Here is a 22,812-nt window from a genome sequence, read left to right as displayed (position 1 = left end):
ATTGACTAGCTCCTGTATCTCTTAAAATTGTGACTTCTTTACCTGCTCCTCCTAATACACATGAGTAAACTTTACCCACAAAAGTAAATACTTTAAAGAGATCTGGCACCTTCTTATCAACACCTATTAATCAGGCTGTACAATCTTTTGCATCTCCTTCGCTTCACTTGGGCTTTCCTTCACCACTTTAACAAACCCCACTATCCTATCCTGTTTTACCCCATTAACCTTCCCAGTGCTTTTTTTCAACCACCAACACTGACTTTACATGGCCTAGTTTATTACAGTGAAAACATTTGAAACTTTTCATTTCTCTTCCACCCTCCTGGATTTCTTTTTAAATTTGAGGTACACTCTCTTTATTATCTCCCATCAGATCACCTTTACCTTTACCACTTGAGTATTTCTCATGTCCCCAGTTTCTATCCCGCACAGGCTGAAACTGATGTCGGAAACCAAGCTTTGATTTATGAACTAATTCATAATCATCTGCCATTTGTGCTGCTAATCTCACAGTTTTAACCCTCTGCTCTTCCACATGAGTTCTCACTACGTCAGGAATTGAATTTTTAAACTCCTCCAAAATTATAATTTCTCTGAGAGCTTCATACGTTTCGTCTATTTTCAAAACCCTTATCCACCTATCAAAATTACTCTGTTTGAGCCTTTCAAACTCCATGTATGTTTGACCAAATTCTTTCCTTAAATTTCTAAACCTTTGTCTGTAAGCTTCAGGCACTTGTTCATATGCACCTAAGATGGATTTTTTCACCTCCTCATACGTCCCAGATACCTCCTCCGGTAGTGATGCAAACACTTCACTAGCTCTACCTGCTGGCTTTGCTTGAATCAGTAATACCCACATGTCCTGTGGCCATTTCATTTTTTTAGCTACCTTCTCAAATGAAATGAAAAAGGCTTCCACTTCCTTCTCATCAAACCTTGGCAATGCTTGGACATATTTAAATAGATTCCCACCAAGCCTTCGACTTCAACGCTCTTTCTCACTATCCTCATCACTATTATCCAATTGTACGTTTCACTTTACATCTGCTTTACATTCTCTTGTTTAAGAAAGGAAGCAGGAACAATCCAGCAAATTACAAGCCGATGAGCCTGACATCAGTGGTGGGGAAGCTTTTGGAAAATATACTGAGGGACAGGATATGTACACATTTGGAGGAAAATAGACTAGTTAATGACAGGCAGCATGGTTTTGTATGGGGAAGGTCATGTCTCACCAACTTGATTGGGTTTCTTGAAGAGGTGACAAAGAAAATTGATGAGGGAAGGGTGTAATTTATATGGACCGGTAAGATGATTGACAAGGTCTCGCATGGAAGACTGGTACAAAAACTAAAATCTCTCCAAAAAGATCGAACTAACCTCTACAGAAGGCCACTGTAAGGGTTGACTCTCTCTCCAGTAAGTCTGGGTGCCGTTGTATTGAGACCGCATCCTGCTCCTCAATTCAGAATGATCCTCAATCCAGAATCACCCACATCCTTCATCCACGATCATCCTCATCCTCAATCTATGTCATCCCTAATCAAGGATCATCCTCATCTGCAATCCAGAATCATCCTTATTCTCAATCTAGATTCATCCTTAATTCCAGATCACCCCCAATCCAGAATCATCCTCAAACCAGAATCATCCTTAATCCAGAATTATACTCCCCCTCAATCCAGAATCATTTTCAATCCAGATTAATCCACAATTCTGGATCAACCTCACCACCAGTACAGGATTACACTCATTCTCACTCCAGTATAATCTCAACTCAGGTTGATCATCATCCTCAATCCAATATCATCCTTATCCACAATTCAGAATCATCCTTATCCGCAGTACAGTATGTTGAACAATTCAGAATCATGTTCAATCCAGGATCATACTTTTTAAAATATAATCTTTATTGTCACAAGTAGGCTTACATTAACACTGCGATGAAGTTACTGGGAAAAGCCTCCAGTCGCCACAGTCCAGCGCCTGTACATGGAGGGAGAATTCAGAATGTCCAAATGACCTAACAGCACGTCTTTCGGGACTTGTGGGAGGAAACTGGAGCACCTGGAGGAAACTCACGCAGACGCAGGGAGAACGTGCAGACTCCACACAGACAGTGACCCAAGCTTGGAATTGAACCTGGGACCCTGACACTGTGAAGCATCAGTGCTAACCACTGTGCTACCATGCCAGTCTGAGAATTCAGAATATCCAAATTACCTAACAACACTCAATCCAGAATCACCTCCTCCTTCGCCCAGTATCATCCTCATCCTCAATTCAAAATAATCCCTAATCCGACATTATCCATAATTTAGGATCACAGTCATCTGCAATCCAGACTAATCCTTAAATCTGGCTGTTCCTTAATCCAGAATAATTATGAATTCTGAATCATCCTCATCTCCAATTCAGAATCATCCTCATCACTAATGCAGGATTGTTATCATCCTCAATCCAGTATAATCCTCAAATGAAGATAATCCTCATTATAAAGCCAGGATCATCCTCGATCCAGAATCAAATTTAAACGAGGATCATCCTATTCTTTAATCCGGAATCAAACACAATCTAGAATCATCCTCATTCATTTTTTGACTCGTTCATGGGACATGGGCATCGTTGGCTGTGCCAGCATTTATTGCCCAAATCTAATAGCCCTTGAGGGGGCAGTTAAGATTGCTGTGCGTCTGGAGTCACATGTAGGCCAGATCAGGAAGGATGACAGACTTTCTTCACTAAAATTCATCAGTGAGGCAGGTGGGCTTTTACGGCAATCGACAATGGTTTCATGGTCATCATTTGACTTTTAATTTCAGATTTTTCTTGAATTCAAATTTCACCATCTGCAGTGGCGGGATTCGAACCTGGATCCCCAGAGCATTACCCTGGGTTTCTGGTTTACTAGACCAGTAACAATACCACTGCGTCACCGCCATCCCTAAGCCAGGTTCACCTTCATCCTCAATTCTCATTCTTGACCCACAATTCAGGACGATCCTCTATTCAGAATCAGCCTTGTCCTTCATCCAGGATCATCCTGATCCTCAATCTAGGATCTTCTTCATCTGCAATCCAGAGAGATCATAATTTTCAATCCGGGATCATCCTTAATCCAGAATCATCCTTAATCCAGAATCATACTCATCCTCAATCCTGCATCATTTTCAATCGAGAATAATTCACCGTGGGAGGCATGGTAGCACAGTGGTTAGCACAGCTGCTTCACATCTCCAGGGTCCCAGGTTCGATTTCCAGCTTGGGTCACTGTGCGGAGTTTGCACTTTCTCCCCGTGTCTCCGTGGGTTTCCTCCGGGTGCTCCGGTTTCCTCCCGCAGTCCAAAGATGTGCAGGTTAGGTGGACAGGCAATGCTAAACTGCCCTTAGTGTCCAAAAAGGTTGGGTGGGGTTACTGGGTGATGGGAATAGGATGGAGCTGTGGGTTTTGGAAGAGTGCTCTTTCCAAGGGCTGGTGCAGTCTCCAGGGACTGAATGGCACTGTAAATTCTATGACAATGTATCATCCTGATCCTCAATCCAGGACGATCCTCATCCTCAATCCTGGATCATTCTCAATCCAAATTCCTCCTGATCCTCAATCCAGGATTTTTTCCAATCCAGAAGCATCGTCATCACCAAACTGAAATCACCTAATTCTTAATCCAGAATTATCTTCAATCCAGAATCATTCTCAATCTTGGATCATTCTCAATCCAGAACCATCCTCGTCCTCAATCCAGGGTCAACAATAATGCAGGATCATCCTCAATCCAGGATCATCCAAATTCCAAATCCAGAATCACCCTTCAACCAAGAATGATCCTCTATTCAGGATCATCGTCACCTTCAATCCAGGGTAATCCTCAATCCAGGACTAACCTCGATTTAGGACCAACCCCATGGTCAATCCAGGAGCAACCTGAATCCAGATTCTTCCTCAGTCATGGATCAGCCGCATTACCAGGATCATCCTCAATCCAGGATCATCATCTATCCAGGATCAGCCCCATTACCAGGATCATCCTCAATCCAGGATCATCATCTATCCAGGATCAGCCCCATTACAAGGATCATCCTCAATCCAGGATCATCATCTATCCAGGATCAGCCCCATTACCAGAATCACCCTCAATCCAGGATCATCATCTATCCAGGAGCATCCTCAATCCATAAATTCTACAACCCTGGATCACTCTAATCCTTCATTCAGTATCATCCTCACCCATAATCCAGGTTTTTACTCAACCTCAATCCAGTATAATCCGCAACTCGGGTTAATCATCATCCCCAAGACAGGATCGTCCTCGTCCTTCATCCAGTATTATCCTCATCTTCAATCATCCCTAATCCAGGATCATCCTCATCCTCAATCTTGCCTCATGCTCAATCCAGGCTCACCCTCAATCCAGCATCATCGTCAGTCCTCGATCATCTTCAATCAGCCTCCATCCAGAATCATGCTCAATTCAAGATCACCCTCATCCTCAATAATCCTTGTCCCCAATACAGTGTCATCCTGGATTATCCTCCATCCAGGATCATCCTAACCAATCCTGTGTCATCCTCACCCCAAGCCAGAATTTTCCTCAATGCAGATATTCTCATTCCAGGCTCATTTTCAATTTAGAATCATCCTCATCCTCAATCAAGGATCCTCTCCCAGGATCATCCTCAATCCAGAACAATCCTCATCCCAATCCATGATAATCCTCCATCCAGGATAATTCTCATCCTCCATCCAAAATTATCCTCATCACATTACAGGGTCATCCTCAATCCTGAATAATCCACATACCCAATCTATGATTATACTCGATGCAGAATCACTCTCTTTCCAAGATCATTCACATCCTCAATCTAGAATCATCCTTACCCTCAATCAAGATCCATCCTCTTTCCAGGATCATCCTTAATCCAGAACCATCTTCATTCCAATTCCATGACCATCCTCCACCATAATGATCCTGAATACAGGCGCAAACATAATTCAGCATCTTCCTCAAACCAGAATCATCCTCATTCCAGATTCATACTCTATCCAGGCGCATCTTCATTCAAACAACATCCTCAATCTTCATCTTCAATACAAGACCATTTGCAATCCCCCATCATGCTCAATCCAGGATGATCCTAATCTCCAAACCATGATCAACCTCCGTCAATAATTACCTCAATTCACAATCATCCTCATCCTCAAACTGAGATCAATCTTAATCCAGGATCACCTCACTCCACAATTATACTCAATCCAGTATCACCATCACCCACAATTCAGAATCCTCTTTATCTGCAGTCCAGAGTCATCCAAAATTCAGCATCATCCTCAATCCAGGATCAGCCACATCCCCAATCCAGGATTATCCTCAATTCAGCATTATCCTCAATCCAGGATCAACCACATATTCAATCCAGGATCTTGTTCAATCCAGGATTATCCTCAATCCAGAATGATCCTCAATCCAGGATAATTCTCAATCCATAATCAGCCTCATCCTTCATCCAGTATCATCCTCATCCTCAATCCAGGATCACCCCCATCCGCAATCCAGAATGACATTCATCATCAATCCAGATTAATCATCATCTAGGTTCATCCTCAACCCAGACTAATCATGCAATCCTGTGTCATTCACATCGCCAATTCAGAATCATCCTCATTACTAATGCAGGATTGTCCTCATGCTCAATCCAGTACAATCTCTACACCAGGATAATCCTTATTATAAAGCCAGGCTCATCCTCGATCAAGGATGAATTTAAAGTGAGGATTGTCTACTCCCCAATCCAGGATCAAACTCAATCCACAATCATCCTCAATTATTGATCATCCTCATTCCTAATTCAGGATGATTTTGCTTCTGTACTTTGCTTCTGTCTTCACAAAGGAAGACGTGAATAATGTCCCGGAAGTTCTGAGAAACACAGAAGCTGAAGGAAATCCGTATTAGTGGAGAAATGTATTTTGGGAAATTAGTGGGATTGAAGGCGGATAAATCTCCAGGGCCTGATAATCTTCATCCCAGAGTACTTAAAGAAGTAGCCCTTGTGGTCATTTTTCAATATTCTTTGGACTCCAGAATGTTTCCTACACATTTGAGGGTACCTAATTTAAAATGGGAGAGAGAAATCAGGGAACTATAGACCAGTGAGCCTAACATCGGGAGTTGGGAAATTGCTGGAGTCCATTATCAAGAATTTTATAGCACAGCATTTGGAAAGCAGTGGGAAATCGGGAAAGGTCAGCATAGATTTATGAAAGGGAAATCATGCTTGACGAATCTACTGGAATTCTTTGAAGATGGAACTGGTAGAGTTGACCTTGGAGACCCAGTGGTTTATTTTGATTTTCAGAAGGCTTTCGACAAGACTTCACAGAACAGATTAATATGTGAAGTTAAAGCGCATGGGATTGCGGGTAGTGTCTTGAGATGGATAGAAAGCTGGTTAGCAGATAGGAAGCAAAAAGTTGGGATAAATCCGATTGGCAGGCAGTGACTAATTGGGTAACGTAGGGATCTGTGCTGGGATGTCAACTGTTCATATTATGTATTAATGATTTGAATGAGGGAATTAAATGTCGTATTTCCAAATTTGGAGCTGATGCAGTTTGGTGGGAGGGTGAACTGTGAGGAGGATGCAGAGATGCTTCAGCAGGACTTGGACGGGCTGAGTGTGTGAGCATATGCATGGCAGGTGCAATATAATGTGGATATATGTGAGGTTATCTGCTTTGGTAGCAAAAATAGGAAGGCAGATTATTATTTGAATGGGTGCATATTAAGAGAGGTGGATACTCAGCGAGTCTTTGGTGTCCTCGTGCATCAGTCACTGAAGGCAAGTGTGCAGGTACAGCAGGCAGTAAAGAATGCAAATGACCTTAATAGCAAAAGGATTTAGTGCCGGAATAGTGATGTTTTACTATAATTTTATAGGGCGTTGGTGATGCCACACTGGGAGTATGCGTGCAGTTTTAGTGTTTGCAGTTTCCAATTTGAGGAAGGATGTTCTTGCTATGGGGGGAGTGCAGCGACGGTTTACCAGGCTGATTCCTGGGATGGCAGGACTGTCATATGAAGAGAGATTAAATCAGTTAGGATTATATTCTTTGGAGTTGATATGAGTAAAGGGGAATCTCATAGAAACTTATAAAATTCTAACAGGATTAGACAAGGTAGATTCAGAAAGAATGTTCCCGGTGGTGGGGGAGTCCAGAACTAGTAGTCGTAGTTTGACTTAGTCGTAGTCGCTAGTGACATCGAAACAAACCTGTTGGACTTTAACCTGGTGTTGTAAGACTTCTTACTGTAGTTTGAGGATCTGGCCCCGGGGGTGCCCCCACGGTGGCCCGGCCCGCGATCGGAGCCCACCGATCCGCGGGCGGGCCTGTGCCGTGGGGGCACTCTTTTCCTTCCGCCTTCGCCATGGTCTCCACCATGGCGGAGGCGGAAGAGACTCCACTGCGCTGACGCTCCCGCGCATGCGCCGGCCGGTAAAGTCAGTTTTGCGCCAGCTGGCGGGGCACCAAAGGCCTTTCCCGCCAGGTGGCGGGGCGGAAATCAGTCCGGCGCGGGCCTAGCCCCTCAAGGTGAGGGCTCGGCCGCTCAAGATGCGGAGACTTCCGCACCTTTGGGGCGGCGCGATGCCGGACTGATTCACACCGTTTTTGGCGCCGGTCGGCGGACATCGCGCCGATATCGGAGAATCCCGCCCCAGCATCCTCCCCAATCCAGAACCATCCTGATCTTCAATCCAGGATCAACCTCAAGTCAGGATCATTCAAATTCCCAATCCAGAATCAAACAATATTGAAAATGATTCGGTATTCATGATCATCTCCACCCTCCACTTAGCATGACCTATAATCTAGAACCACCCTCAATCCAGGATCATCAACCTCAATTCGGGATCAACCCATTCCAGGCTATCATAGATCCAGGAACACAATTATGCAGAATATTCCTCAATCCTGAATCATTCTAATCCTGAATTCAATATCATCTTCAACCCCAGTGCACGATTGTACTTGTACTCAATCCGGGATAATCTTTATCCTCAAACCAAGATCACCTTCACTATAAATCCAGAATCATCCTCCAGCTCAGTCCACGATCAACCTCACTCCAGGTAAATTTCAATCCATGATTATCCTCAATTCAGGATCAACCTCAATCCAGGATCAACCCCATTAGAAGGATAATTCTCAATCCAGGATCATCATCAATACAGGAACATCCTCAATCTAGGAGCATCCTCAAGCTCAATCCAGGATCATTCACAGCACCAGGGACCCTGGTTCAATTCCTGGCTTGGGTCACTGTCTGTGCGGAGTCTGCATGTTCTCCCCATGTCTGCGTGGGTTTCCTGCAGGTGGTCCAGTTTCCTCCCACAATTCCCGAAAGACATGCTTGTTAAGTAAATTGGACATTCTGAATTCTCCCTCAGTGTACCCGAACAGGCGCCGGAGTGTGACGACTAGGGGATTTTCACAGTAACGTCATTGCAGTGTTAATGCAAGCCTATTTGCTAATAAAGATTATTATTATTATTATTAATCCTCAATCTAAGAGATTCCCATCCTCAATGCAGGAACAACATTAATCCAGGATTACCCTCAATGCAGGATCATCCTCAAATCAGAATGATCCACAACTCCAGTCCAGTAGCATCTTAATTCTCCAACAGATCATCCCCGATCCAGCATAATTCTCGTCCCCAAACCAGGATCATCCTTATCCCAAATACAGTTTAATCTTCAATTGAAAATTATCCTCAATCCAAGATCATCTTGAATCCAGGATCATTCTGATTCCCTGTGCAGACTCATTCTCATCCTCAACCCCATATCATCCTCAATCCAGGATCACCCTTAAATAAGAATCATCCCATCCACAGCCCAGTATCATCTTCATCCTCAATCAAAGATCCTCCTTAGTCGTGAATCATCCTCAATCCAGGATCATCGTCATTTTCAATCCAGAATCATCCCCACCCTCAATCTAGGATCATCCTCAAATGAGAATCATCCTGATCCCCAATCCAGTAACATCCTCAACCCGAATCAAAACTGATCCTCAATCCACGACCATCCGCAACCTAGGATCATTCGGATCTACAATCGAGAATTCTCCCTCATTTAGGATCATACCCAATCCACGCATTCCTTGATCCACAATAATCTTTATTCCCAATCCAGGACCAAAGTCAATCAAGGATCATTCCCAATCCAGAATCATCCTCAACCCAGACTCATCCTCAATCTAGTATATTCCCAACCTGAATCCAGGATCAATCTCAATCCAGAACTATTCTCAATTCAGGATTAGTATCAATTGAGTAGCATCATCAAACTAGGATCATGTTTATCCCAAATCAAGACTCATCCACATTCCCAAACTAGGATCACCATCAACCCCAATCATAGAATCATAGAATCCCTGCAGTGCAGAAGGAGGCCATTTGACCCATCGAGAATGCACTGACCCTTTGAAAGACTACCTAGGCCCAATCCCCCACCCTATTCCTGTAACCCCACCCTAAGGGGCATTTTGGAATGGCCAATCCACTTAATCTGCACATTAGTGGACTGTGGGAGGTAACTGGAGCACTCAGAGGAAACCCACGCAGACACGGGAAGAATATGCAAACTCCACACATACTAAGTCACCCGAGGTTGGAATCGAACCCAGGCCCCTGGGGCTGTGAGGGAGCAGGCTAACCACTGTGCCATTGTGCTGCCCCAATCCCAAATCATCCTCAATCCAAGAAACTCCTCAATCCAGGATCATCCTCAGCCTCAGTCTAATATCATCCTCATCTTCAAACCAGAATCATCCTCAATTCAGGGTCATCATCAAAGAAAAAAACATCCTCCTTCTGAACCTAGGGACAATCCCAATACAGGGTCATCCACAATGCAGAATCATCCGCAGTCCAAAGATGTGCAGGTCAGATGGATTGGCCATGTTGGATTGCTGCTTAGTGTCCAAAGGTTGGCTGAAGTTCTAAGAGTATGGCACGAGAGTGGACCGAGGTTAAGGTGCTCTTTCGGAGGGTCGGTGTATACCCGATGGGCAGAATGGCCTCCTGCACTGTAGGGATGCTATGATTCTATGCACCTGCTGGGATCTACCCCAGAATATGGAGGGAGGCAAGGGAGGAAATTGCTGGGACCTTGACAGAAATCTTTGTATCCTCATTGGCTACAGGTGAGGTCCTAGAGGACTGAAGAATAGCCACTGTTGCTCCTTTGCTTAAGGCCACGTCTCCGCCCTGTCCCTGTAACCCAATAACCCCACCTAACCTTTTTGAACACTAAGGGGTAATTTAGCACTGCCATTCCACCTAACCTGCACAAATTTGAACTGAGAGCAAACTGGAGCACCCGGAGGAAGCCCACGCAGACACGGGGAGAAAGTGCAAACTCCACACAGACAGTCGCCCGAGGCAGGAATTGGATCCGGGTCCCTGGAGCTGTGCTAGCCACCGTGCCGTCCATAATATTCAATCAAGAATCATCCTCATCCCCAATCATTCTCATCCCTATCTAGGATCGGCTCCATCCTCAATCAAGGATAATATCCAATACAGGATCCCCCTCATTCTTAATCCAGGAATATCAACAATCGTGAATCATCCTCATCCCATATCCATTATCATTCTCATCCTTAATCCAGGATCATCCTCATTCTCAACCAAATATCATCTTCATCTCCAATCCATGATCATTCTCAATACAAAATCATCCATACCCTCAATACAGAATCATCTATATCCCCAATTGAGAATTTTACGTATCCCCAATGTAAGAATCCTGCTCAATCCAGGATCATCTTCAATCCAGTATCAACCTCAAACCAAGAACAACCTCAAACCAGCAACAAACTCAAACTAGGATCAAACCTAATCCAGTATCTTCCTCAAACAAGGATCATCCTCTCCCTCAATCCAGGATCATCCTCAATTCAGGATCATCCTCTTTACAGCATCAGCCTAATTGGCAATCCAGGACCACCTTCAAACCATCATAATCCTTAATCCAACAATTCCTCATCATCAAACCAAGAATAGCTTCAATCTAGAGTCATCCCCAATCCAGCATCATCCTCAATACAGGATCATTGACAATGCAGGATCATCCTCAATCCAGAATAATCGTCAATCCAGAATCATCCTCAATCCAGGATCTCCCCATTCTCAATCCAGCATCATCATCAATTCAGGATCAAACTCAATCCAGGATAATCCTCAATCCAGTAATATCTTCAATCCAGGATCTTCATCATCCACGATCCAGTATTATCCTTGTTGTCAATTCAGAACCATCCTCATCCCAAATCCAGGATTTTTGTCAACCCCTATCCAGAATCATCCACAATCTAAATCATTCTCATCCCCAATCCTGAATCATCCTCATCCTTAATTCAGGATCATCGACAATCCAGGATCAATTTCAAACGAGGATCAACCGCAAACCAAGATCAACCTCAAACCAGGAGCAAACACAATCCACTATTATCCTAAACCCAGGATCCTCCCCCTCCTCATTCCAGCATCATCGTTATCCCAAATCCAGAATCAACTTCATCTGTGAACCAGGACCATCCTTAATCCAAGACCATCCTCATCTTCAATCCAAGATTAAAATTAATCGAAAATCATTTGTTAGGGATGATGATGATCCATCAATCTCAATCCAGGAACATCCTCATCCCCAATCCAGTATTATCCACATCGTCAATCCAGATTCATCCTCATCTCAAATCCAGGATCTTCCTTATCCCAAATTGAGGATCGTCCCCACCTCCAATCCAGGATCATCCTCAACCCCAATCCAGGATAATCCTTAGTCCAGGATCATCCTCAATGCATAATCGTCCTCAATCCAGGATCTCACCATCTCAATCTAGGATCATCCTTAATTCAGGATCAGCCTCAATCCAGGAACATCCTCATTCCCAGTCTAGTATCATCCTCATCATCAATCCAGATTCATCCTCATCCTAAATCCAGAATCTTATTTACCCCCAATCCAGGATGATCCTCATCCCCAATCCAGGATAATAGTCAATCCAGGATCATCCCCAATCCAGGATCATCCCCAATCCAGGATCATCCTCCATCCAGGATCATCCTCCATCCAGAATCATCCACAATCCAGGATAATCCTCAATTTAGGATCATCTTCATGCAGTAACTTTCTCAATCTAGGAACCTTTGGCCCCATGCAGGATTATCCACAATCCAAAATTATCCTCATCCTCAATCCACAATCATCCTCATCCCAATCGAGGATAATCTTCATCCTCAATCAAGGATCACACCGAATCCAGGATTATCCTAACTCCAGAATCATCCTCATCACCAATCCAGCAACATTGACAATTGAGAATTATCCTCATCCTTAATCCAGGCCATCCTCATTCTCAATCAAATGTCATCTTCTTCCCCAATCCATAATCATTCTCAATCGGAATCATCCACATCCACGATTCACAATCACACACATCCCTAATCCAAAATCATCCTCATCCCCAATCAAAAATCAGCCTCCATTTGGAATCGTCCTAAATCCAGAATCATCCTCAATCGAGGATCGCCACAACCTCAATTCAGGATCATCCTGAATTCAAGATGCAATGAAAATTGCTTATTGTCACAAGCAGGTTTCAAATGAAGTTACTGTGAAAAGCCCAGAGTCGCCACATTCCGGCGCCTGTTTGGGGAGGCTGCTACGGGATTTGAACCGTGCTGCTGGCCTGCCTTGGTCTGCTTTAAAAGCCAGCTATTTAGCCCTGTGCTAAAACCAGCAACCTCAATCCAGGATCATCCTGAATTCAAGATCAACCTCAATCCAGGATCATTCTGAATTCAAGATCAACCTCAATCCAGAAACTTCCACAATCTAGGATCTCCCCATCCTTGATCTAGTACCAACCTCAATTCAGGATCATCCTCAATTCAGGATCATCCTCACTTCAGGATCAACCTCAATTGAGGATTATTCTCATTCCAAGCTCAGTATCATCCTCAGCATCAATCCCGATACCTCAATTTAGTTTCATTTTCAATCCTGAAACTTTGCCAATCCAGGCAAATCCTCGTCCACAATCTAGGATTATCCACAATCCAAATTCATCCACACCCCAATTCAGGAGCATTCTCATCCTCAATCAAGGATCACACCCAGTCCAGGATCATCCTCACTCCAGAATCATCATCCTCCCTCATCCAGCAACATCAACAATTGAGAATCATCCCCTACCCATTGTTATCATGATGCTCAATGTTGGCTCATCCCCACCCTCAATCAAATATCATCTTCATCTCCAATCCATAACTATCGTCAATCTAGAGTCATCCGTATCCTCAATCCATATCTTCAATTCATAATAATCATCATGCCCAATACAGAATCATCCTCATCCACAATCCAAAACCATCCCAGAATCACCCTCAGTCCAGAATAATTCTCAGTCCAGGATCATCCTCAATTCAGGATAAATCTCAATCCAGGAACATCCTTATCACAAATCCGATATTCTCATCCTCAATCCATCATCATCCTCATTCCGAATCAAGGATCTTCCGCATCCCCAATCCAGGATCATCATCAGCCCCAAGCTAGGATCATCATCAGCCAAAATCCAAGAGAATCCTCAATCTAGGATCTTCATCATTCCCATCCACAATTTAGTATGATCCTCAATCCAGGAACCTCCTCTTCCACTATCCAGCATTATCCACAATCCAAAATCATCCTCATCCCAAATTCACAATCATCCTCATCCCAATCCAGGATCATCCTCATTCCAGAATCAGCCTCATTCCCAATCCAGGAACATCAACAATCAAGAATCACCCTCATACCCTATCATCATCCCCTATTTATCATTATCCTCATCATCCTCAAGCCAGAATCCTCCAAATCCACAATCCAGAATCATCTTCATCCTAATATCCTATCATCGTCATCTTAATATCAATTCTGTCAAATGTATTTTACATTAAATAACATTCTGAACTTTTTTTTAAATTTCAGATCCTTTGCTGATACCAAGAATTAGCCTGGACCAATATTCGGGTGTGTACATAAAAGGAGAAGCGGCCACAATAACATGTACCAGTCTCACCAGTAATAACAGTGGCGCATTCACTTTCTACAGAAATAACGATTTGCTGACTCGTACAGACCAAAAGCGGCGGTGGGCCAGACTCCGGATCAATTCCATTTCTGATTGGGACACAGGATTGTATACTTGTCAGGATTCTAAAATAGTTTCAGGAAGAGAGGTGCAATCACCTCAGAGCAACCCTGCTCAACTAACTGTAACAGGTAATTTTTAATTTGCTTCAATATGCACCATCTTTCAGAAAATTAAGTCATCCATAGAATTTAGCAATCAATTTAACACTTTCACCATTTAGCTGTTGTAATGTTGTAATAATACATGTTGTGATGATAAGCATGGCTAATTGGATTTTTCAATGGGATGGGGACATCACTGGCTGGACCAGCATTTATTGTCCACCGTTAATTGCCCTTCAACAAAGTGGTTTGCTAGACCTTTCCAGAATCACATGAAGTCGAGACCAGGTAAGGATGACAATCGACAATGGTTTCATGGTCATCTAATTTCAGACTTCTAATTCCAGATTTTTATTGCATTTAAATTTCATTATCTGCCATTGTGGAATTTGAACTTGTGTCCCCAAAGTTTCACCCTGGGTCTCTGGAATACTAGTCCAGTAACAGTACCACTACGCCACCACCTATCCTGCATATGGGCCGACCATACATAAAACAATGTGATACTGCACAACCAGTGAGCAGTCAGTGGGGTGCACAGCAAGATGGCTGCCTTGCAGGCTGCTGCAATGGCACTCTGTGCCTGGACGCCCTGTTCACGTGTCCTGCCCCCACGGCCCTGACCCCACGGCCCATCCCTTTGTCACCCCCCATCACCCCCCACTGCACTCCCCGGACCTGGTAGACGACCCCCCTCCCCCTCCTTCCCCCAGCGAGCCCTGCCAGCAGCAGGAGCGACAGCCCATGGTCGCACTTCTGCACGTCCTACCTCCTCTCTCTCCCTCAACAGCCAAGGCATCTGTTTCCCACGTTTAAAACAAATGAAACTCGCCATCGGGAATTCTTCCCGGTGGAGGCAGAGCATTGTGGAAGTCCCAGAGAATACCGGGTCGGCCCACTAATGATATGAAAACGGCGTTTACTGTACATACGGAGTAGAATGCATTGACCCCACTGTCGAGGCTCCAGAAAATGGTGCTGGCCCCGATTTTGGCCTCCTGACCAATTCCCGCCCAATTGCCTTTCCTGATTCCATCATTGGCCGATGGAGACTCCCGCCCTCAATTTTGGCTGATAACTAGAAAGTGATATTTGCACCATAGAGGGAACACATCTTCTACTTTGTCTTTCCCTTCCCACTTCTCTTCCGTATTCCAATAACCTCTTTCACCTTGTCTACGCAACCCTGGACACTAAGGGGCAATTTAGCGAACCTGCACATCTTTGGACTATGGGAGCACACGGAGGAAACCCACGCAGATACGGGGAGAATGTGCAAACTCCATTCAGACAGTCACTCAAGGCCATAGTTGGACCCGGGTCCCTGGAGCTGTGAAGCACAGTGCTAACCACTCCCACCATGTGCCAACATGAGTTTCACATTTTTAACAATCTTTGGGTGAGGATGTTTTCTAAATTTCCCATTGTATTTCTCAGTTACTGTAGTGATGGTCAGTAGATATACTCTTCTCCACAAGAACAACCTCTCTCTCTCTATGTCAACTCCATTAAAATCTTCCAGAACTTTCAAGATCTTCATTAGATCATCCTTCAGCCATCTTTTTTTCACACAGCCTATCAATTGTTTTCCTGATATGGATGTCAAAGTATCTTTGTACATCTTTTCTGCCCCTCTGCAATGCCTCTATACCTTATTATTATATGGTGACCAGAACTGCATGGATTGTGGTCTAAACAAAGTTTGAGCCAGGTTTAGCATAATTACCTATTCTTTCATTCTGTTGCTCCAGAAATAAAGCTCGGTGAGTGAAATGGCATACTAGGCTTGCGGATAGATCAATAGAGAAGCAGTACCAGGCATTTAAGGGGATATTTCAGAATACTCAGAATAAATACATTCCTGCTGTATATAATTTTTTAAAGGGAGGAGCCACCATCCATGATTAATTAAAGAAGTTAAGGAAAGTATCAAATTTCTGGAAAAAAAGCATATAATTGCGCTAAGGTGAATGACAGATCAGAGTAAGACTAAAGCAGCACGGTTTCAAGACTCCTCTCCCCAGCATACCCCTGGCAAACCTCCAAGCGATTGAAAACAAGTTGGACGAACTTAACACTAGACTTACCTCTCAGAGGGAAGTAAGAGACTGCTGTGTGCTCTGTTTCACAGAGACATGGCTTACCCCTGCCTCACTGGACTGTGCCATAGAACCTGAAGGCTTCTCAATTTACCGGGCGGACTGCACCACGTCATCAGGCAAAGCAAAGGCTCGAGGGGTTTGCTTCCTCATCAAGTCCTCCTGGTGCTTGGATGTGGAGACCCTAGCGACATATTGCTTCCCGGACCTGGAATACCTGACCATGAAGTGCCGCCCATACTATCTTCTACGCGAGTTCACTTCAGCCATTATCACAGGGATCTACATCCCACCCCAGGCAGAAGTGAAGAAGGCGCTGGATGAACAGTTATAAACAACAACGAAACAGAATACTCGGAGGCCTTGTTCATCGTACCCGGCGACTTCAACAAGACAAATCTTTTTAATAATAATCTTTAGTGTCACAACCAGGCTTACATCGCAATGAAGATACTGTGAAAAGTCCCTAGTCGCTACATTCCAGCATCTGTTTGGGTACACAGAGGGAGAATTCAGAATGTCCAATTCACGTCTTTCGGGACTTGTAGGAGGAAACCGGAGCTCCCGGAGGAAACCCACGCAGACACGGGGAGAACGTGCAGACTCCACATAGACAGCGACCCAAGCTGGGAATCGAACCTGGGACCCGGAGCCGTGAAGCCACAGTGCTAACCACTGTGCTACCCATAAGCCTTGAATATTATGAAACTTCAAAGTGCTCATCCAAGTACTTTTTAAAACTTGCGAGGTTTCCTGCCTCCAGCTACCCTCCCAGGCAGTGCTCTCTAGATTCCCTTCACCTTCTGGGAGAGTTCCCCCCCTCAAAATCTCCTGCCATTCACCATAAAATTGTGGATCCTTGTTGTTGACCCTTCATCCAAGGGGAACAGATGCTTTCTTTCCACCCTAACCATAACCCTCAATCATTCTTTTTAAAATTTCTTTTTAAAAATACATTTTGAGTACCCAATTCTTTTTTTTCAATTAAGGGGCAATTTTAGCATGGCCAATAGAGTATAGAATTTACAGTACAGAAGGAGGCCATTCGGCCCATCGAGTCTGCACCGGCTCTTTGGAAAGAGCACCCTACCCAGGCCCACACCTCCACCCTATCCCCATAACCCAATAACCCCACCCAACACGAAGGGCAATTTTGGACACTAAGGGCAATTTATCATGGCCAATCCACCTAACCTGCACATCTTTGGACTGTGGGAGGAAACCGGAACACCCGGAGGAAACCCACGCACACACGGGGAGGATGTGCAGACTCTGCACAGACAGTGACCCAAGCCGGGAATCGAACCTGGGACCCTGAAGCTGTGAAGCATTTGTGCTAATCACTATGCTACCGTGCTGCCCACTACCCTGCACGTCTTTGGGCTGTGGGGGCAAAACCCCTGCAAACAAGGGGAGAATGTGCAACCTGGGACCCTCGGCGCCGTGAGCCAGCAGTGCTAATCACTGCGCTACCATGATGCCCTTTACCCCTCAATCTTATGCACCTCAATCAGTTCTCCTCTCAGACTGCCTTGTCACAAAGAAAACAACCAAAGCTTTTCCAGCCTCTCTTCATAGCTAAAATACTCCATCGCAACATCCTGGTGAATCTCCTCTGCACCCTCTCTAGTGCAGAGCTATTAAAAAAGTTCATTTATCCTGTTTATTAATCATAGCTAAGTTGGTCGCACTATCACTTAAGTCACAAGGATGTGGGTTTAAGTCTTACACCAGAGATGTGAGCCCAAAATCGAGGCTGGCACCTTTGGACTTCTGTTTTGTTTGAGGTTCCAGCTTGATGAGACATTAAACCAAGGCCTATCGATCCAAAGTGACCAAGACCCCCATAGCACTATTCTGAAAAAATACAGGGAGGTCATTCCTGGGGAATATAGTTTCTTAATCAACATCAGTGAAACAAATTAACTCATCGTTCCCCAACAGGAAACCATGGCTTAATCAGGAAGGACAGGTCTGATGCGTTCAGGTCAGGCGATCCTGACCTACATAGGAAATCCAGGTAGAACCTCCGCAAAGCCATCCGGGATGTCAAGAGACAGTATCAGACCAAGCTAGAGTTACAGACTCTCGGCAGTTGTGGCAACGCTAAACCATACAGTAGGCTACAGTAGCTCTGGCAGCAGCACACCCCTCCCCGATGAACTCAATGCAGTCTCTGCTCAGTTCAAGCAGGAAACCAGTAATCCGCTGTCGACTGCCCCGGCAGCCCCAGCCACACCCATACCCACCGTCATAGCTTCCGAAGTCATTCCAGCCTTCCTGAAGGTGAATCCTCAGAAGGCGATGGGTCCGGCCGGGTCCCCGGTCGTGCACTCAGAGCCTGCGCAGACCAGCTGGCCGATGTGTTCGCGGACATCTTCAACCTGATCCTACTCCGCTCCGAGGTCCCCACCTGCTGCAAGAAGACCACATTCATACCAGTGGCAAAGAAGAACCAGGCAACGTGCCTCAATGACTACCGTCCGATGGCTCTGACATCAATCAATCTCGAAGTGCTTCGAGAGGTTGGTCTTGAAGTACATCAACTCCATACTCCCAGGATGCCGAAGTCCACTTCAATTCGCACACTGCCACAACTGGTCCACAGCAGACGCCATCTCCCTGGCCCCACACTCATCCCTGGAGCATGTCGACAACAAGGACTCCTACTTCAGACTCCTATTTATTGACTACAGCTCTGCCTTCAACACCATAATCCCAGACAAGCTCATATCAAAGGTTCAAAACCTAGGACTTGGCTCCTCACTCTGCAACTGCTTGCTTGACTTTCTGACCCATAGACCACAATCAATAAGAATAAACAACAACACCTCCTCCACGATAGTCCTAAATACCGGGGCCCCGCAAGGCTGTGTACTTAGCCCCCTACTATACTACTTATGCACACACGACTGCGTGACAAAATTTGGGTCCGACTACATGGCAAATAGGATTAAGGTGAATCCCAAAGCTTTTTATTCATATGTAAAAAGCAAGAAGGATGGTCAGGGAAAGGATTGGACCACTTAAGTACAGTGGGGGGTGTCTATGTGTTGAGCCAGAGGAAATAGGCGAGGTACTAAATGAATAATATCACACCGCAGGCTCAGACTCCACAGGCAGGAAGGCAATGGGTGACCACCAGGCAGAGCAAGAGAGCTAGGCAGGTACTGCAGGAATCTCCTGTGGCCATTCCCCTGCAGAGCAGATATACCGCTTTGGATACTGTTGTGGGGAATGGCCTCTCAGGGGAAAACAGCAACAGCCAAGCTTGTGGCACCATTGTTGGTTCTGCTGCAGAGGAGAGGGGTGATAAGTGTGATAGTGCAATAGTTATAGGGGATTCAATTGTAAGGAGATTAGACAGGCGTTTCTGTGGCCGCAAACGAGACTCCAGGATGGTATGTTGCCTCCCTGGTGCTAGGTTCAAGGATGTCTTGGAGCGGGTACAGGACATTCTGGAGGGGGAGAGTGAACAGCCAGTGGTCGTGGTACACATCGGTACAAACGACACAGGTTAAAAAAGGGATGAGGTCCTAAAAGCAGAACACAGGGAATTAGGAAGGAAGTTAAGAAATCGGACCTCAAAGGTAGTGATCTCAGGATTACTGCTGGTGCCACGTGCTAGTCAGAGTAGAAATGACAGGATATATTGGGTGAACATGTGGCTGAGGGTTTCAGATTCCTGGGGCATTGGGACCAGTTCTGGGGGACGTGGGACCTGTACAAACCAGACGGGTTACACCTGGGCAGGTCTGGAACTGATGTTTATTTGCTAGAGCAGTTGGGAAGGGTTTAAACTAATATGCCGGGGGATGGGTACCTATGCAAAGAATCCGAGAGAGAGGGAGTAAGAACAAAAACAAAAGGTAGAAAAGTGAGTAAGAAACGTGATAGGTGGAGAAACCAAGGGCAAAATGCAAACAGGGCAATAAAGAAAAATATTGGGAGCAAGACAAACAATGTGACAAAGACAAACTTAAAGGCTCTGTGCCTTAATGCCCGGAGCATTTGCAATAAAGTGGATGAACTAATCGTGCAGATAGATACAAATGGGTACGATATAATTGGGATTACGGAGACATGGCTGCAGGGTGACCAGGGATGGGAACTGAATGTCCCAGGGTTCTCAGTATTTAGGAAGGACAGGCATAAAAGAAAAGGTGGTGGCATGGCACTGCTGGTTAAAGAGGAAATTAACACAGCAGTGAGAAAGGATATTAGCTCTGACAATGTGGAATCTGTATGGGTAGAGTTGAGAAATACCAAGGGGCAACAAACACAAGCGGGTGTCGTATATAGACCCCCAAACTGCAGTGGTGGGTTGGGAATGGCATTAAACACAAAATTAGAGATGCGTGTAACAAGGGAATATCGGTGATCATGGGTGCTTTTAATCTTCACATAGATTGGGCAAATCCAATTAGCCACAATGCTGTAAAGGAGGAATTCCTGGAGTGTATACAGGATGGTTTTATTGACCAATATGTGGAGGAACCAACCAGAGAGCAGGCCATCTTAGACTGGTTACTGTGTAATGAGAAGGGAATCATTGCCAACCTGGCTGTACAAGATCTCTTGTGGATGAGCGACCATAACATGCTAGAATTTTGTATCAAGATGGAGAGGGAAGTAGTTGATTTGGAGACGATGGTGTTGAATCTTAATAAAGGAAACTATGAAGATATAAGGCGTGAGTTGGCCTTGATAGATTGGGAGAGTTACTTAAAGGGATGACAGTGGATAGGCGATGGCAAACATTCAAGGAACGCATGGGGGAACTACAGCAACTGTTCATTCCTGTCTGGCAAAAAGCAAAGGGGGTAAGAGGGCCAATCCATGGCTTACAAAGGAAATTAGAAATAGTATCCGATACAAGGAAGAAGCATTCAGATTGGCCAAGAAAAATAATAGGTCTGAGGATTGGGAGCAGTTTAGAATTCAGCAACGAAGGACGAAGGGATTGATTAAGAAGGGGAAAGCACAGTACGAAAGGAAGCTTGTAGGGAACATAAAGACTGACACTAAGAGTTTCTATAGATATGTGAAGAGAAAAATTGGTAAAGAGAATTGTAGGCCCCCTACAGACAGAAACAGGGGAATGCATAATAAGGCACAAAGAAATGGCTGAGCAATTGAATACATACTTTGGTTCTGTCTTCACAAAAGAGGACACAAATCAGATACCAGAAATGTTGGAGAATGAAAGGTTTAGTGAGAGTGAAGAACTGAGGGAGATCGACATTAGTAGAGTAAGAAGTCTTCCAACACCAGGTTACAAGTCCAACAGGTTTGTTTCGAATCACTAGCTTTCAGAGCACTTCTCCTTCCTGAGGTAAAGGAGCAGTGCCCCGAAAGCTAGTGGTTTGAAACAAACCTGTTGGACTTTAACCTGGTGTTGTAAGACACCTTACTGTGCTCACCCCAGTCCAATGCTGGCATCTCCACATCTGGTGCTGGGAAAACTGATGGGATTGAAGGCGGATAAATCCCCAGGGCCTGAGAATCTGCATCCCAGAATGCTTAAGGAGGTGGCTCTGGAAATAGTGGATACACTGGTGGTCATCTTCAGGGATTCTATAGACTCTGGAATTGTCCCTGCAGATTGGAGGGTAGCTCATGTCACTCCGAAAAAGGGGGGTAGCGAGAAAGCAGGGAATTATAGACCAGTAAGCCTAACATCGGTAGTGGAGAAAATGCTTGAATCCATTATCAAGGGCTTTATAGTAAAACATTTAGAAAGCAGTGGCAGGATCAGTCAGAGTCAGCATGGATTTATGAAGGGAAAATCATGCTTGCAATTCTTTGAAGATGTAACCAGTACAGTTGACAAGGGGGAGCCAGCCGATGTATATTTAGACTTTCAGAAGGCGTTTGCCAAAGTACCGCATAAGAGATTATTGTGCAAAAAGTAAAGCGCATGGGATTGGGGGAAATATATTGAGGTGGATAGAAAACCGGTTGGCAGAGAGGAAACAAAGAGCAGGGATTAATGGGTCCTTTTGAAATTGGCAGGCAGTAACTAGTGGGGTACCACAGGGATCAGTGCTGGGACCCCAGCTATTCACAATATATATTAATGATTTGGATGAAGGAACAAAATGTAACATCTCAAGTTTGCAGATGATACCAAGTTCGGTGGGAGGGTGAATTGTGATGAGGATGCGGGGATCCTACAGCATGATCTGGACAGGTTGGGCGAGTGGGCAAATCTATGGCAGATGCAGTATAATTTGGATAAGTGTGAGGTTATTCACTTTGGAAGCAAAAACAGGAAGGCAGATTACTATCTGAATGGTTGTAAATTGGGAGAGGAGAGTGTGCAGTGCGACTTGGGTGACCTTGTGCACCAATCGCTGAAGGTAAGCATGTAGGTGCAGCAGGCGGTAAAGAAGGCTA

General features: G+C 44.8%; 1 protein-coding gene across 1 annotated transcript in view; it reads left to right on the top strand.

Annotated features, from left to right (window-relative positions):
- The window catches only part of LOC140398321 (Fc receptor-like protein 5), a 293,198-nt gene that overhangs the window by 7,316 nt on the left and 263,070 nt on the right, over positions 1-22,812 (top strand). Inside the window, exon 2 of the mRNA XM_072486879.1 lies at positions 14,048-14,341. Coding sequence (XP_072342980.1) covers positions 14,048-14,341 — 294 coding nt within the window. The remainder of the gene's footprint in view (positions 1-14,047; positions 14,342-22,812) is intronic.

The sequence above is a fragment of the Scyliorhinus torazame genome, chromosome 21 (genome assembly GCF_047496885.1).
Source record: "Scyliorhinus torazame isolate Kashiwa2021f chromosome 21, sScyTor2.1, whole genome shotgun sequence".
Taxonomy (NCBI): domain Eukaryota; kingdom Metazoa; phylum Chordata; class Chondrichthyes; order Carcharhiniformes; family Scyliorhinidae; genus Scyliorhinus; species Scyliorhinus torazame.
The sequence above is the reverse complement of the archived record's forward strand: the minus strand, read 5'-3'. Positions and strand labels throughout refer to the sequence as shown.